Consider the following 16,801-nt stretch of genomic DNA (forward strand, 5'->3'; position numbering starts at 1 on the left):
GTCAATCACCCATCCCTGCCTTCCCATTGGCTGGCGCGCGGGGAGAGCGGGAAGTTCGCTCTGAGGCGATCCCGACGCCATGGAGAAGCAGCGGGAGCTTCGGCCGTTCCTGAAAAAAACGCTGCGAAGCGAAATTCCTGCGGGAATTCGAAATTCCTGTGGGGAAACGGCGGCGGGAAATCCAGCCAGGTCCTCCTACGGCGGTTTCCAGGGGAATTTGGGGGGAAAAACGGAGCGTGAGGGACATTTCTGTAACGGGTTTGCTGTGGGAGAGGCCTTGGGGTGGTGTGAGGGGATCCTGGGATGGGGAGGCTTTTTAAGGGTCTCTGGAGACTTTTGGCGGCTTGGGGAGGTCTGTGGGACGATTTTGGGGGTCTGGGGAGGTCTGTGGGATGGTTTTGGAAGGCTAAAGAGGTCTGTGAGATGGTTTTGGGGAGTTGGAGAGCCCAGGGATGTTTTGAGGGTCTGGGAAGGTCTCTGGGGTGGTTTTGGGGGTTTGGGGAGGTCTGTGGGGTGGTTTTGGGGGGCTGGGGAGGTGTATGGGATGTTTTGGGGGTTTGGGGAGGTCTCTGGGATGGTTTGGGTGCCTGAGGAAATCTGTGGGATGGTTTTGAGGCTCTGGGGAGGTCTCTGGGGTGGTTTTGGGGTTTTGGGGAGGTCTGTGGGATGGTTTTGGGGGGCTAAGGAGGTCTGTGGGGTCTGGGGTGTTACCTGAGGGGGTTTAGGGGGATTTAGGGGGGATCAGAGGAGGTTTTGGGATCTCTGGGATTGGAGTGGTTTGAGGGTTTCCCCTATAGATATCCTCCTACACATCGCCCCATATTCCCCCCACTGCCTCACTTATCGCGGTAATAAAACCACTGGCGGCTTCTGGGGTCAAAATATCGCGACAGTGACCTCACCGGGTCACCCTCTATCGCGACAGGCGACACCGGAAGTGTTGGCAGGGGGACAGGAATGCGCGGGCACCGCCTGGGGAGGGTGCGGCGGGGAAATGGCTCCGGGCGGAACCGGAACCGGCGGGGAGGGGAAACGGCCCTGGGGACACTTGGGGACACTTGGGGACACCCAGAATGCTCAGCGGCACCGCTGGGACATTGCCGTAGGGAGAGGCAGAGCTCCTGTAGAAACTGCTGTAGAGCCTAGGGGGTGTTCCTATAGCCCCCGGATTGTGGGGTGAGGCCAGTGTTCCCTATAACTGCTGCTGTCCCAAATTCGCAGCTCCCACCCCAAATTCCCACAGTCCCATCCCAAATTCCCACATTCCCATTCCAAATTCCCAATTCCCATCCCACATTCGCATCCCAAATTCCCATCCCAGATTCCCATCCCAAATTCCCAGTTCCCATCCCAAAATCCCATCCCACATTCCCATCCCAAATTCCCAGTTCCCATCCCACATTCCCATGCCAAATTCCCAAATTCCCATCCCAAATTCCCATTTCCAGTCCCACATTCCCACTCCCACCCCAAATTCCCATCCCAAATTCTGAAATTCCCATCCCACATTCCTTGTTCCCATTCCCAGTTCCCATCCCAAATTCCCATCCCACATTCCCAGTTCCAGTCCCACACTCCCAGCTCCCATCCCACATTCCCATCCCCCATTCTCATCCCAAATTCCTGATTCCCATCCCAAATTCCTGGTTCCCATCCCAAATTCCTGGTTCCCATCCCAAATTCCCAGCTCCCATCCCACATTCCCTGTTCCCATCCCACATTCCCATTCCCATCCCACAGTCCCATCCCACATTCCCAGCTCCCATCCCAAATTCCCATCCCAAATTCCCAATTCCCATCCCACATTCCCACAGTCCCATCCCAAATTCCCATCCCACATTCCCATCCCACATTCCCATCCCACATTCCCAGTTCTCATCCCAAATTCCCAGTTCCTATCCCACATTCCCATCCCACAGTCCCATCCCAAATTCCCAGCTCCCATCCCACATTCCCAAATTCCCATCTCCCAGTTCCCACATTCCCATCCCAAATTCCCACATTTCCATCCCAAATTCCCACATTCCCATCCCACATTCCCAAATTCCCATCCCCCAAATTCCCAAGTTCTCAGGCTCCATCCCACTTTCCGTTCGGAGCTTTATTCACACGCGGGGGAGCCGCAGCCCCCCAAATACACAGCTCGGTGGTCCCTCGGGGGACCCCAAAATCCAACCCCCCGCTCGGGGGGGACGAGGAGAATTCCCGAGGGAATTCCCGAGGGGCAAATCCTGGGAAAATCCCGGGGAGGGAGGGGCAGGTCCGTCCCTTTAATTCGGAGTTTTTCCCATCATTTATTTTTTTAATAATAAATAAAAACTTAAAAAAACAAAAAAAAAATCCCATAAAACCAAACCGCCGGAAAAGGATGGAGGGGAAAGGAAACGACTTAAAAATGATTGAAAAATGAATCGATCCGTCCCCGAAATTAATTAATTCGTTCATTAATTAAAAATTAATTAGGGGGACGCGGAGGAAAAGGGGGGATCCCCCCCACCCCTGGCAGTGAGCCGAGCTGGGAGGTAGTGCTGGGTCATCTCCTCCCTCCACCCCAAATTTGGGGACCTTGGGGACATCCCAGGACCTTGGGGACACTCCATGGGACCTCCCCCACCCATGGGACCTCCTCCCCATTTTGGGGATTAATTAATTAAATCTGGGGGTGTCTAATTAATAATTGTCTCTGTAGATGTCCATCACCTCTCCTGGGTTCCCCCCTGGGTGGAGCCAAAGGCACTTGGGGGGAGTTGGGGACAGTCTGGGGGACCCTTTGGCTCCTGGGTGGGGTGGGGACAGCGAGGTGGGAGCTGGAGGAGATTTGGGGTCACCAAGGTGGGACCTGGAGGACCTGGAGGAGATTTGGGAGCACCAGGGTGGATCCAGGTGGAGATCTGGGGTCCCAAGTGGGTCCTGGAGGACCTGGAGAAGATGGGTGCCGCCAAGGTGGAACCTGGAGGAGATTTGGGAGCACCAAGGTGGGACCTAGAAGAGACTGGGTGGGCACCAAAGTCCTGCAGGAGGTTAGGGGGCACCAAGGTGGGACCTGGTGGAGATTTGGGGTCCCAAGGTGGGTCCTGGTGGAGATTGGAGGCCACCAAGGTGGAACATGGAAGAGACTGGAGGCCACCAAGGTGACACCTGGTGGAAATTTGGGGGCACCAAGGTGGGTCCTAGAAGAAGTGGGGACACCAAGGTGGGACCTGGAGAAGATCTGGGGTCCCAAGGTGGGACCTGGAGGAGATTTGGGAGCACCAAGGTGGGATCTAGAAGAGACTGGCTGGGCACCAAAGTCCTGGAGAAGGTTGGGGGGCACCAAGGTGGGACCAGCAGAAGATTTGAGTTCCCAAGTTTGGTCCTGGTGGAGATTGGAGGCCACCAAGGTGGGACCTGGTGGAGAATGGGAGCACCAAGGTGGGTCCTGGTAGAAATTTGGGAGTACCAAGGTGGGTCCTAGAAGAATTGGGGACACCAAGGTGGATCCAGGTGGAGATTTGGGGTCCGAATGTGGGTCCGGGAGGACCTGGAGAAGATGGGTGCCGCCAAGGTGGAACCTGGAGGACATTTGGGGTCCCAAGGTGGATCCAGGTGGAGATTGGAGGCCACCAAGGTGGGACCTGGAAGAGACTGGGTGGGCACCAAAGTCCTGGAGAAGGTTGGGGGGCACCAAGGTGGGACCAGCAGAAGATTTGAGTTCCCAAGTTTGGTCCTGGTGGAGATTGGAGGCCACCAAGGTGGGACCTGGTGGAGAATGGGAGCAGCAAGGTGGGTCCTGGTAGAAATTTGGGGGCACCTAGGTGGGTCCTAGAAGAAGTCGGGGCACCAAGGTGGGACCTGGAGAAGATCTGGGGTCCCAAGGTGGGAGCTGGAGGAGATTTGGGGTCCCAAGGTGGGTCCTGGAGGACCTGGAGAAGATGGGTGCCGCCAAGGTGGAACCTGGAGGAGATTTGGGGTCACCAAGGTGGAACCTGAAGGAGATTTGGGGTCACCAAGGTGGGACCTGGAGGAGATCTGGGGTCCCAAGGTGGGTCCTGGATGAGAATGGGAGCACCAAGGTGGGACCTGCAGAAGATTTGAGGTCCCAAGGTGGGACCTGGTGGAGAATGGGAGCACCAAGGTGGACCCTGGTGGAAATTTGGGGGCACCAAGTTGGGTCCTAGAAAAAGTGGGGACACCAAGGTGGGACCTGGAGAAGATCTGGGGTCCCAAGGTGGGAGCTGGAGGAGATTTGGGGGCACCAAGGTGGGTCCTGGAGGACCTGGAGGAGATTTGGGAGCACCAGGGTGGATCCAGGTGGAGATTTGGGGTCCCAAGGTGGGTCCTGGAGGACCTGGAGAAGATGGGTGCCACCAAGGTGGAACCTGGAGGAGATTTGGGAGCACCAAGGTGGGACCTAGAAGAGACTGGGTGGGCACCAAAGTCCTGCAGGAGGTTGGGGGGCACCAAGGTGGGACCTGGTGGAGATTTGGGGTCCCAAGGTGGGTCCTGGTGGAGATTGGAGGCCACCAAGGTGGAACATGGAAGAGACTGGAGGCCACCAAGGTGACACCTGGTGGAAATTTGGGAGCACCAGGGTGGGTCCTAGAAGAAGTGGGGACACCAAGGTGGGACCTGGAGAAGATCTGGGGTCCCAAGGTGGGAGCTGGAGGACCTGGAGAAGATGGATGCCGCCAAGGTGGAACCTGGAGGAGATTTGGGAGCACCAAGGTGGGATCTAGAAGAGACTGGGTGGGCACCAAAGTCCTGGAGAAGGTTGGGGGGCACCAAGGTGAGACCTGCAGAAGATTTGAGTTCCCAAGTTTGGTCCTGGTGGAGATTGGAGGCCACCAAGGTGGGACCTGGTGGAGAACGGGAGCACCAAGGTGGGCCCTGGTGGAAATTTGGGAGTACCAAGTTGGGTCCTAGAAGAATTGGGGACACCAAGGTGGGACCTGGAGAAGATTTGGGGTCCCAAGGTGGATCCAGGTGGAGATTTGGGGCACCAGTGTGGGTCCTGGAGGACTTGGAGAAGATGCGGGCCACCAAGGTGAATCCCAGTGGAGATTTGGGGCCACCAAGGTGGGACCTGGAGGAGATTTGGGGTCCCAAGGTGGATCCAGGTGGAGATTTGGGGCACCAGTGTGGGTCCTGGAGGACCTGGAGAAGATGAGTGCCACCAAGGTGGGTCCCAGTAGAGATTTGGGGGCACCAAGGTAGGTCCTGGAGGAGGTTGGGGACACCAAGGTGGGACCTGGAGAACAACGGGAGCACCAAGGTAGGTCCTGGTGGACATTGGAGGACACCAAGATAGGACCTGAAAGAGATCAGGGGACACCAAGGTAGGACCTGGAGGACTCTGGGGACACCGAGGTGGGCAGGCCAGAAGACAGGTGCCCAGGTTGGTCCTGGAGGACACTGGGTGGCACCAAGGTGGGACCTGGAGCAGGTGATGGTGCTCAGGTGGGTTGGGCAACATCTGGAGGTGATTGGGGAGCAGCAAGGTGGGTCCAGTAGGATCAAGCAGGGATGATGGACACCAACGTGGGTCCAGCAGGAGCAAGAGGAGATGATGGACACCAGGATGGACTGGACAGAAGCAGAGGATGATGGGTACCAAAGTGGTCCAGGAGGAGAAGCAGCAGCAGATGATGGACACCGAGATGTGTCCAGCAGGGTCAAGCAGAGCTGGCCTGGATGGGTGGTGGAGGACCAGGAGGAGGTGGTGGAGGCCAAGGTGGGTCCAGGAGGAGATTGGGGGCATCAGGTGGGGTTGGACAGGAGCTGGGAGATGGGAGGGGCACCAAAACAGGTCCAGGAGAAGCTGGGGGAGATAATGAGGGCCAAGATGGATCCAGGAGGACCAGGAGGAGATGATGGACATCAGGATGGGTTCAGGAGAACCAGGAGGAGATGATGGACATCAGGATGGGTTCAGGAGAACCAGGAGGAGATGATAGACACCAGGATGGGTCCTGTAGGATCAGGAGGAAGTGATGGATCCCAAGATGGGTCCAGGAGGTCCAGGAGGAGATGATGGACACCAAGGTCATTTCAGGAGAACCAGGAGGAGATGATGGACACCAGGATGGGTTCAGGAGAACCAGGAGGAGATGATGGACACCAGGATGGGTCCTGGAGAATCAGGAGGAGATGAACCCCAAGGTAGGTCCAGGAGAACCAGGAGTTGATGATAGGCTCCAAGATGGGTTCAGGAGAACCAGGAGGAGATGGTGAACCCCAGGATGGGTTCAGGAGTTGCAGATGGGCACCAAGATATATCCAGGAGGACCAGGAGGAGATGATGGTCACCAAGATGGGTCCAGGAGTTGATGATGGGCTCCAAGATGGGTCCAGGAGAACCACGAGCAGGACAGGTCCTGGTGGTGCCAACGGCCACAGGACAGGATGGACACTGTGACCTGTGGGGACACCATCCTGCCCACCCAGCTCCTCCAGCACCCCAGGGTGGACAATCGGCCACAGGGTCACGACAAAGGTCCTACGAGGAACCCCCTGAGCTGGAAAATGGGGAATCACCACATGGTGACCTCAGAGAACCCAAAACCACCTTGAGAGGAAGATCCCACCCTGCGCTCTCTTGGTGTCCCACGTTCTCCAGATGAACTTCTCCCACCGCCCCAGAGGTGGCTCCTGCCCCACGGCTCTGCTCCACCCACATTCCCAACCCCACGGAGACCCCATGGATTCCTCCATCCTTCAGCAATGTCCTCGTGACCTCCATGGATGGAGTTCTCCACGTCCAGGCAGGAGGTCCCTGGGCTGGTTTGGGGGGTCCCTGGGATGGTTTGGGGTTCTCAGGGGTCACCTGAGGGGGTTTAGGGGGACTGGGGGGGTTAGAGGAGGTTTGGGGGGTCCCTGGGGTGGGAGTGGCTGTTTTGGGGTTTCCCCTATAGATATCCTCCTGTAGATCACCCCATATACATCCCCCCTGCCTCGCTCATCCCGGTTATAAAAACACTCACAGATTTTGGGGTCCTGGCCAAATTGTGACCGGTGACCCCACCGGGCCACCCTCTGTCGCGACAGGTGACAGCGGCCAAATCGGGACCGGTGACCCCACCGGGCCACCCCCTATGGCGACAGTGACCGGTGACCCCACCGGGCCACCCCCTGTCGCGACAGGTGACAGCGGCCAAATCGGGACCGGTGACCCCACCGGGCCACCCCCTATTGCGACAGGTGACCAGTGACCCCACCGGGCCACCCCCTACTGCGACAGGTGACAGCGGCCAAATCGTGACTGGTGACCCCACCGGGCCACCCCCTGTCGCGACAGGTGACAGCGGCCAAATCGCAACAGTGACCGGTGACCCCACCGAGCCACCCCCTATCGTGACAGTGACCGGTGACCCCACCAGGCCACCCCCTATGGCGACAGGTGACAGTGGCCAAATCATGACTGGTGACCCCACCAGGCCACCCCCTATCGCGACAGGTGACAGCGGCCAGAAGTGGCGGCCTGGGGGACCGGAATGCGCGGACACCTCCTCGGGATGGAACCGGCAGTGAGGGGGGGAACGGCCCCAGGGACAGCCTGGGGACACTTGGGGACACCCAGAATCCTCAGCGCCACACCCCTGGGACACCGCCACCGTCGCTCGCCGCCCTCGGTCCGGCCGGCGCTCCTCGGAGGGGACGGAGGGGCTGGTGGTGGCGGGGAGGGGACAACGCGGTGGCGGCCGCTATAGGACGCCCTCCATGAAGCTGGTGTCCAGGTGCTGGATGAGCACCCGGATGAAGGACATCTCCTTGCGGGTGTTCTCAAAGATGATCCGCGGGTCGTCCGATTGGCAGCGCAGGCAGTTGGGCGCCATCACCATGGCCAGGTTATTGACGTCCATCTTGGTGACGGCCACGTTGGCCGGCTGCACGAAGACCTGCGGGGAGGGAGGAGGGAGATGGAGGTGATGGGGTTGGTGGGAGATGGGTGGAGGGACCGTGTGGAGCTCCTGGTTCTTGGTGGAGATGGAGGTCACCACTTGGTGAAGTTGGAGAACCCAAAACCACCTTGAGAGAAGGAACCAGGGGAGTCATCCAAGGGCATGAACTCATGGGGTGAGGTGGAGGTGATGGGGATAGAGGGAGATGGGTGGAAGGACCACAGGGACCTCCTGGTTCTTGAGATGAGTGGTAACCATGTGGGTAACACCTACAGCAACCTGGAGAACCCAAAACCACCTCAACTTCACCCATCCAACCATGGGGTGAATGGAGGAAGATGGAGGTGATGGGGTTGGTGGGAGATGGGTGGAGGGAACATCTGGAACTCCTGGTTCTTGGGGGAGATGTGGGGTGACCATGTGATGACCTTGGAGAACCCAAAACCACCTTGAGAGAAGGAACCAGGGGAGTCATCCAAGGGCATGAACTCATGGGGTGGAAGGAGGACATGATGGGATTGGAGGGAGATGGGTGGAAGGACCACATGGACCTCCTGGTTCTTGAGATGAGGGGTCACCATGTGGGTAACACCTACAGCAACCTGTAGAACCCAAAACCACCTCAGGAGAAGGAACCAGGAGGGTCATCAAATCATGGGGTGAATGGAGGAAGATGGAGGTGATGGCATTGGTGGGAGATGGGTGGAAGGACCAGGTGGAACTCCTGGTTCTTGGGGGAGATGGGGGTCACCACTTGGTGAAGTTGGAGAACCCAAAACTACCTCAAGAGAAGGAATCAGGAAGGTCACCAGAGGCATGAACTCATGGGGTGGAAGGAAGAAGATGGAGGTGATAGGATTGGTAGGAGATGGGTGGAAGGACCACGTGGCACTCCTGGTTCTTGGGTGAGATGGGGATCACTATGTGGTGACCTTAGAGAACCCAAAACCACCTCAAGAGAAGGAACCAGGAAGGTCATCAGGAGGTCATGAACACCTGGGGTAGGTGCAGATGATGGGATTGGATGAGATAAATGGAAGGACCATGTGGAACTCCTGGTTCTTGGGTGAGATGGGGGTCACCATGTGGTCACCTTGGAGAACCCAAAACCACCTCAAGAGCCTGAGCCAAGCCAGGAGGCCCCACAAGGCGACACCAACACCTCAGGTGGGATCGGTAGGAGATGGTTGGAAGCACCAGGTGGACCTCCCACTTCCTGGTCACCACATGGAGACCTTGTAAAACCCAAACCCCCCTGAGGAGAAGCCACTCAGCCTGGTGGCCACCTGAGGGGGACATGGGTGGCTCCTGGTCCTACCTGGAGAAAGCGGATGAGGTAGCACAGCACCATCTTGTTGATCCTGGGCAGGGAGTGGACGACGGCGATGGCGGCCTCGGGGTTCTCGTAGTGGGTGATGCACTGCTCGTAGAACTCGTGAGGGATCAGCGGCTCCTCCAGCTCCCGGTACCAGAGCTTCAGCAGCGACGCTGGAGGAGATGAGGAAGAGCAGGAGATGTGAGACCTTCTGGGTGGAGGACCTGGTTTTGCACCCCGAACGTCCCCCCAAGGTCCTACCGGGAACGTGGGGGTCCTCCAAGCCGGTGGGGATCTTCCACTGGTCCACCTGCAGCTTGAGGGCATTGACCTCGTCGATGTCACCGGGGACCCTGTGGGGAGAAGTGGCCGAGTGACCTCTTTGGGTGCTCCAGGAGAGCAAGGAGGGGACATCAGCTGGGCGTGGAGCCATTTTGGGAGGTGATTGGTGCCACCAAGACTTTGTCTTGGTGGCCACCGTGGAGGAACCCCCATGGCCTTGGAGCAAGGAGAACCTGGGGGGATCCACTGGATGGTGCCATCAAGACCACCATGAGTCTGGTGGCCACCATAGAGGAACCCCCATGGCCTCAGAGCAAGGAGAAGTTTGGGGGGGACCGACTGGATGGTGCCATCAAGACTCCGCCATGACTCTGGTGGCCACCATGGAGGAATCCCCATGGCCTCGGAGCAAGGAGAAGCTGGGGAGACCCACCAGAGGAGAAGGACACCCAGAAAGGGGAATTCACCCCATTTTGAGGCGATTCCTCTGAGAAACTCCACATTGCCACCACCGTGGGACATCCCCATGGCCGTGGGTGGCTTTACCTGAAGATGCCCTCAGTCTGGTCCCCGTTGAGCGCCAGGACCTCCTCGGAGAGCCGGGTCTGCACCCAGGGCAGCTGCCGGTCCGGGTATCGCTCCTTCTGCATGGCGATGATGTCCTGCAGGGAGCTGCCGAACATGGACGGGTTGAAGACGGCGTTCTTGGCGTGGCGGATCTCCTCGATGTTCGGCTTCTTCAGGCCCTGCGGGAGACACCACAGGTCACCGGTGGCCTCTGTGGTGGCCCCGTGGCCAGGGATGGGACCCTACTCAATCCAACCCCACCCTGCCCCAGGTGAGCTCCATGGGGATGGTGATGGAGCCATGGATCCATGAGGTCTCCATTGCTGAAACGAGGCTGGTGGGTTCCACCATCCGCCATCTTGATTCGGAAGTGGATCCAACCCTATGGAGCTTGGTGGGACCATGGAGGATCTACACCAATGGACTGTGCTGGGAGGAGAAGGAGGCTCAGCCCTGGGAAGCGTCTGGGAAGCTGAACACCAGCGCTGTGCTTCCAGAAGGTCTCCAGAAGTTCCTTAGGCAGTTCCCAGAAGGTGCTCCCTACAAGGTCTCCAGAAAGTTTCCAGAAGGTCTCCAGAAGTTCCTTAGGCAGTTCCCAGAAGGTGCTCCCTGCAAGGTCTCCAGAAAGTTTGCAGAAGGTCTCCAGAAGTTCCTTAGGAGTTCCCAGGTCTTCCCTATGAGGTCTCCACAGAGTTTGCAGAAGGCTCCCAGATCTCCAGAAACTTTGCAGAAGGTCTCCAGAAGTTCCTTAGGAAGTTCCCTGAAGGTCCTCTCTACATCTCAAGAGAGTTTCCAGAAGATCTCCAGAAGATCCCCAGTGAGTCTCCACAATGTCTTCAAAAGCTCCATAGAGGATCCTTTAAAAGTTTCCAGAAGGTCTCCAAAAGGTCTCCAGAAAATTTCCAGAAGGTTCCCAGAAAGTCTCCAAAAGTCTGCAGAAGGTTCTCAGAAAGTTCTCCAGATGTTCCTTAGAAAGTTCCCAGAAGGTCTCTACAAGGTTTTCAGAAGGTCTCCAGAAAGTTTTCAGAAGCTTCCCAGAATGTCTCCAAAAATCTTCAGAAGATTCCCAGAAGTTCTCCAGAAATTTTTCAGAAAGTCTCCAGAAGGTTCTTAAAAGTTCTCCAGAAGGTCCTTAAAAGGTTCGCAGAAGCTCCCTACAAGGTCTTCACAAGTTCTCCAGAAATTTTCCAGAAGATCCCCAGAAGTTCTCCAGAAGATCCCCAGAAGTTCTCCAGAAGATCCCCAACCACTCCGGAGATGCTGCTGGCAGATCCTCACCACAACCACCACCCTGGCACGACCTCCAGACCTTGTCCCCAATCCCAGCAGCCCCCAGAAGGTCCAGATGGAGGTGACCTCCCTCTCCAGCCCTTCCCATGCCCATCCTCATGTCTGGTACCTTCTTGGCTCCCGTCAGCGCCGCCTTCTGGAGTTTGTTGTAGCAGTACTTGGCGTAAGTGCTGATGGCCACCCCTGCAGGAGAAGACAGAGTGGGTGGTGGGATGTCACCTCAGGGTGGTGGGATGTCACCTCCAGGGCCTGGCAGAGGTCCTGTCCCCTCCCTGTCCCCCCCATCCCTGTCACCACTCCTGGAGAATTGGAGGAGGATGAGGTCCCCCTTGGATTCCTCTTTGGATCCTCCTGGTGTCCCCACACCTCACAAGAACCTTGGAGAAACCACATCCTGGTGAAGCCCTGCAGCTCCCTTGGCTCCATGGTGGCCTCATCCTGGGATGTCCTGGCTTTTGGGGGCCACCACTTCCACGGTCACCACCCCCTCATCCCATCCATCTTCTCCTGATCCCACCACTTCCATCCTCATCCCATCACCTCTTCCTGATGTCCTTCAACAAGGAGATGAAGCCTGGGGGACCTGGTGGAACCTTCTGGACCATCCCAGAAAAAGCCTAGGGGACTAGGTGGAACCTTCTGGATTATCCCAACAGCCCAGGGGAACTGGTGGAACCTTCTGGACCATCCCAGAAGAAGACCTGAGGACCTGGTGGCACCTTCTGGACCATCCCAGAAAAAGCCCGGGGGACTAGGTGGAACCTTCTGGACCATCCCAACAACCCTGGGGACCTGGTGGCACCTTCTGGATCATTCCCAGAACTCTGGGGACATGATGGAACCTTCTGGAGAAGACCTGGTGGATGGGTGACCTCTCCCACCCCAAGGGACATTTTTTTGGTCAAAACCAAACTTGGGGCTTTGGGATCTTCTCCTTGTCTCTCCATCCCTGGTGTCGGTTTTTCCAAAGGTTTTTCCCTGATGGATTTTTGGCTCTGGATGGAGATGGGTGGGAGAGGTCTGAAGCCACCCTGATGGAAGGGACTTGTGGGACATCCAACAGCAGGTGTTGGGTGGTGGCCTCAAGTGATGGAATCATGCAGTCCACTCATGGAATCCTGGAATCCATTCATAAAATCGTGGAATCCACTCATGGAATCACGAAGTCCATTCATGAAATCATGATGTCCACTCATGAAATCATGGAATCCACTAATGGAATCATGGAATACACTCATGAAATCATGGAGTCCACTCATGGAATCCACTCATGAAATAATGGAATCCACTAATGGAATAATGGAATCATGGAATCCACTCATGAAATCATGGAATCCACTCATGGAATCGTGGAGTCCACTCATGAAATCATGGAATCCGTTCATGGAATCATGGAGTCCACTCATGGAATCATGGAATCATGGACTCCACTCATGAAATCATGGACTCTACTCATGAAATCATGGAATCATGAAGTCCACTCATGGAATAATGAAGTCCATTCATGGAATCATGGAATCCACTCATGGAATAATGGAATCCATTCATGAAATCATGGAATCCACTCATGGAATCATGGTTTTGTTGGTTTGGTTGGGTATGGAATCCACTCATGAAATAATGGAATCCACTAATGGAATAATGCAATCATGGAGTCCACTCATGAAATCATGGAATCCACTCATGGAATCCTGGAATCCACTCATGAAATCATGGAGTCCGCTCATGAAATCATGGAATCCATTCATGGAATCGTGGAGACCACTCATGGAATCATGGAGTCCATTCAAGGAATCATGGAGTCCACTCATGAAATCATGGAATCCACTCATGAAATCATGGAATCCACTCATGGAATCATGGGATCCACTCATGGAATCATGGAGTCCACTCATGGAATCATGGGATCCACTCATGGAATCATGGAGTCCACTCATGGAATCCTGGAATCCATTAATGAAATCATGGAATCCACTCATGGAATCGTGGAGACCACTCATGGAATCATGAAGTCCATTCATGAAATAATGGAATCCACTCATGGAATCATGGAGTCCACTCATGGAATCCACTCATGAAATCATGGAGTCCACTCATGGAATCCAGCCATGAAATAATGGAATCCACTAATGGAATAATGGAAACATGGAGTCCGCTCATGGAATCATGAAGTCCACTCATGGAATCATGGAATCCATTCATGGAATCATGGAGTCACTCATGGAATCATGGAGTCCACTCATGAAATCATGGAATCATGGAATCCACTCATGGAATCATGGAATAATGGAATCCACTCATGGAATCATGGAGTCCACTCATGGAATCGTGCAACGGTTTGGGTGGGAAGTGACCTTTGAGGACCATCTACTCCAACCTCCCAGGAGACCAGGATGGACCTTGGGATGGATCAACGACCCCAAACCCTGCTGGTGTCACCTCCAGAGGTGCCGAGGGTGGATTGGGATGGGATTTGATCCCAACTTTTCCCTCGTGGATGAAGGATCATCCTCGCCCTGGACTTCTGGATGTTCCTCAAGCCCTTCCTGGAGGTTCCTCCTCAAGGATCCATCTGGGAATTCCCACTAAATCCAAATATGGAAATTGGGGTGATCCCATATTTCCCTCAATCCCACGGGATTTGCTGAATTAAATTATTAATGGATGTCATTGAATTAATTATTGAAATTAATAAAATTTTTCGGATTAATGGTAAATTTTTGTATTTATATATGATATTGTGTATATTAAATATAACATTAAATACAATGTTATATTTAACATTATTTAGAGATAAAATTATATATAACATTATATATCATTAATATAAATATTAATATAAAATTATATTATTATAGAATTTATATTATTTGTCATATATATATAATATATTTTATGATTATAAAATATTATGTATATTTAAATATACATTATATAATATTAAATAAATATTTTACATGATATAATATAAAATATTAACATTTAATGATGTTAAAAATATCATCAAAGGACATATATAAGTTAAGGACTATTTTATATTAATTAATATAAAATGGAATATTTCCAGAAAATATTGATATAATGTTACATCATATAGAATTTAATATTTATATCTTTAGAAATAATTTACATTATTTAAATAATTGGTAATAGAATATTGGTAATAAATATTGATAAATGTTATAGATTTACCAATAAATCAGATTTATTTATATTATTATATCTATTTATATTTTTATATATGTATAAAAATATATATATAAAAATATTTTTACATATATTTATAAAATATATAATGGAATATTTTATATAGATAAATTTTTGCAAAGTAAGTATATATTATATATTATGCATTATGTATAATTATGTTATGTTTTAGAAGTATATTTAGAAATATTTTATAATATTTTATGTATATCTCCAATAAAGTATTTTAAATATAAAATAAGTTTTAAAAATATTTTAAAATTTTAGAATATTTCAACAATTCCTATATGAATATATATAATAATTATTATACAAATATTTTTATTATGTAATGTATAATAATTATATATTATTACATATATATTAATTAATATAATATATTATATTATTATAATTATATTATAACTATTATATTATAACTATTATATTATGACATTATATACATTATATATTATTATGCTATATTATATATTATATAAATGTAATTAAGATTATATATTAATAATTGCATAATTATTACATTACAGTAATAACATATCTACCTATAATTGCATATTTATAAATATAATTATAATGTGGTATTTTTATAATTGTAAACATATTTTAATAATATTGATAATAAAGCTAAATATAACATATTAAAAGTACCAAATTTATAAAAAATTTATTATTACTATTACTATTAGTATTACTATTATTATAACTATTATTACATAATAGTAATACTATTATTATACTATATATTAGTATATACTATGTATTAGTATACTATTATTACACTAATACTACTAATAATACTAATAATTAGTATACTAATACTACTAGTAATACTAATAATTAGTATACTAATAATACTAATAATAGTATACTATAATACTAGTATACTATTATTGTAACTGTTACTATTACCATTACTATTACTGTCACTATAACTATTACTATATTACTATTACTATTACTGTAACTATTGCTATTATTACTATTACTATTACTATTACCAGTACTATTATTATTACTATAACTATTACTACTACTCCCATTACTATTACTACTATTATTACTATAACTATTTCTATTGCTATTACTATTACCATTACTATTATTGTTACTATTGCTATTACTATAACTATTACTATTACTATTACCATTATCATTACTATAACTATTACTATTGCTATTACTATTACTATTACCATTACTATAACTATTACTACTACTCCCATTACTATTACTACCATTATTACTATTACTATAACTATTACTGTAACTATTACTGTTACCATTACTATAACTATTACTATTGCTAATACTATTACCATTACCATTACGATAACTATTACTATTGCTATTACTATTACCATTACTATAACTATTACTACTACTTCCATTACTATTACTACTATTATTACTACTACTGTAACTATTACCGTTACCATTACTATAACTATTACTATTGCTATTGCTATTACCATTACTATTGCTATAACTATTACTACTAATTACTATAACTATTATCATTACTATTATTATTACTATTACTATTACTACTACTCCCATTGCTATTACTACTATTATTACTATTACTAGAACTACTACTGTAACTATTACTGTTACCATTACTATAACTATTACTATTGCTAATACTATTACCATTACCATTACGATAACTATTACTATTGATTACTATATTACCGTTACCATTACCATTACTATAACTATTACTATTGATTACCATTACTATTACCATTACCATTACCATTACTATAACTATTACCACTAATTACTATTTCTATTATCATTACACCACCGCTATTTCGCCCCTAATTAACTCCCCCAATTAACGAACCTCCCGCCCATCCCTGCTCTCCCTCCGCCCATCCCTGCGGAATTCCCGAATTCCGGGAGGATTTTTTGGGGGGATTTTGGGATTCCCTACCCTGGTGCTCCTCTCTCTGGGGTTTGGGTTTCTTTCGCAATTTGGGTTTCTTCTTATTGGTCCTTTCCAGGAGGTGGCGGAGGTGGCGCGTCACTTTGGGGACAGCGGGGGACAGCGGGAGGGGACAGCGGGAGCGGGAGCGCAGACAGATGGAATGGAAGCGAGATGGAAGTGAAATTATAAAAAAAATGAAAAAAATTGAAATTAATTAAAATGTGAAAATTGGAATTATAATTGAAATTAGAATTGAAATTAAAACCAAAATTTGAAACAAAATTGAGATCTGAAATGAAATTCGAAATTGAAATTAAAATTGAAATTAAAATC

The 16,801-nt window shown here is 50.0% G+C and overlaps 2 protein-coding genes and 1 long non-coding RNA gene across 17 annotated transcripts; 1 reads left to right on the forward strand and 2 right to left on the reverse strand.

The window, feature by feature from the left end:
• Nucleotides 1-2,082: 2,082 nt before the first annotated feature.
• On the reverse strand, nucleotides 2,083-6,054 carry LOC146442601 (uncharacterized). Of its 14 annotated transcripts, none has more exons than XM_085053760.1 (6): nucleotides 5,134-6,054; nucleotides 4,328-4,358; nucleotides 3,825-3,893; nucleotides 3,521-3,668; nucleotides 2,951-3,074; nucleotides 2,083-2,839 (listed from the first exon to the last, which is right to left on the reverse strand). In XM_085053760.1, exons 1-6 carry the CDS (start codon nucleotides 5,855-5,857, stop codon nucleotides 2,697-2,699), a joined length of 1,239 nt encoding a protein of 412 aa, XP_084909886.1. In that variant the 5' UTR covers nucleotides 5,858-6,054; the 3' UTR covers nucleotides 2,083-2,696. The 14 variants fall into 14 exon arrangements, 11 of the variants coding, with proteins under 11 accessions (XP_084909886.1, XP_084909882.1, XP_084909884.1 ...); XM_085053756.1 differs by lacking the exon at nucleotides 3,825-3,893 and adding an exon at nucleotides 3,998-4,121 and having other exon boundaries at nucleotides 3,521-3,706; XM_085053758.1 differs by lacking the exon at nucleotides 3,825-3,893 and adding an exon at nucleotides 4,053-4,093 and having other exon boundaries at nucleotides 4,291-4,358.
• Nucleotides 2,724-5,090, forward strand: LOC146442602 (uncharacterized). Of its 2 annotated transcripts, XR_014850309.1 has the most exons (4): nucleotides 3,576-3,668; nucleotides 3,825-3,990; nucleotides 4,208-4,311; nucleotides 5,024-5,078. It is a non-coding gene; the product is annotated as an uncharacterized LOC146442602 (long non-coding RNA). The 2 variants fall into 2 exon arrangements; XR_014850308.1 differs by lacking the exons at nucleotides 3,576-3,668; nucleotides 3,825-3,990 and adding an exon at nucleotides 2,724-2,832 and having other exon boundaries at nucleotides 4,208-4,475; nucleotides 5,056-5,090.
• A 1,346-nt stretch (nucleotides 6,055-7,400) lies between the features above and the next one.
• On the reverse strand, nucleotides 7,401-16,666 carry LOC146442603 (rho GTPase-activating protein 39). The gene is made up of 6 exons (XM_085053765.1): nucleotides 16,475-16,666; nucleotides 11,441-11,514; nucleotides 10,021-10,220; nucleotides 9,454-9,545; nucleotides 9,196-9,365; nucleotides 7,401-7,874 (listed from the first exon to the last, which is right to left on the reverse strand). The coding sequence occupies exons 3-6, from the start codon at nucleotides 10,155-10,157 to the stop codon at nucleotides 7,680-7,682; spliced, it is 594 nt and encodes a 197-aa protein (XP_084909891.1). The 5' UTR covers nucleotides 10,158-10,220; nucleotides 11,441-11,514; nucleotides 16,475-16,666; the 3' UTR covers nucleotides 7,401-7,679.
• Nucleotides 16,667-16,801: the final 135 nt, after the last annotated feature.

This window comes from Lichenostomus cassidix, chromosome 2 (genome assembly GCF_008360975.1).
Source record: "Lichenostomus cassidix isolate B80296 chromosome 2, HeHo_3.0, whole genome shotgun sequence".
NCBI lineage: Eukaryota > Metazoa > Chordata > Aves > Passeriformes > Meliphagidae > Lichenostomus > Lichenostomus cassidix.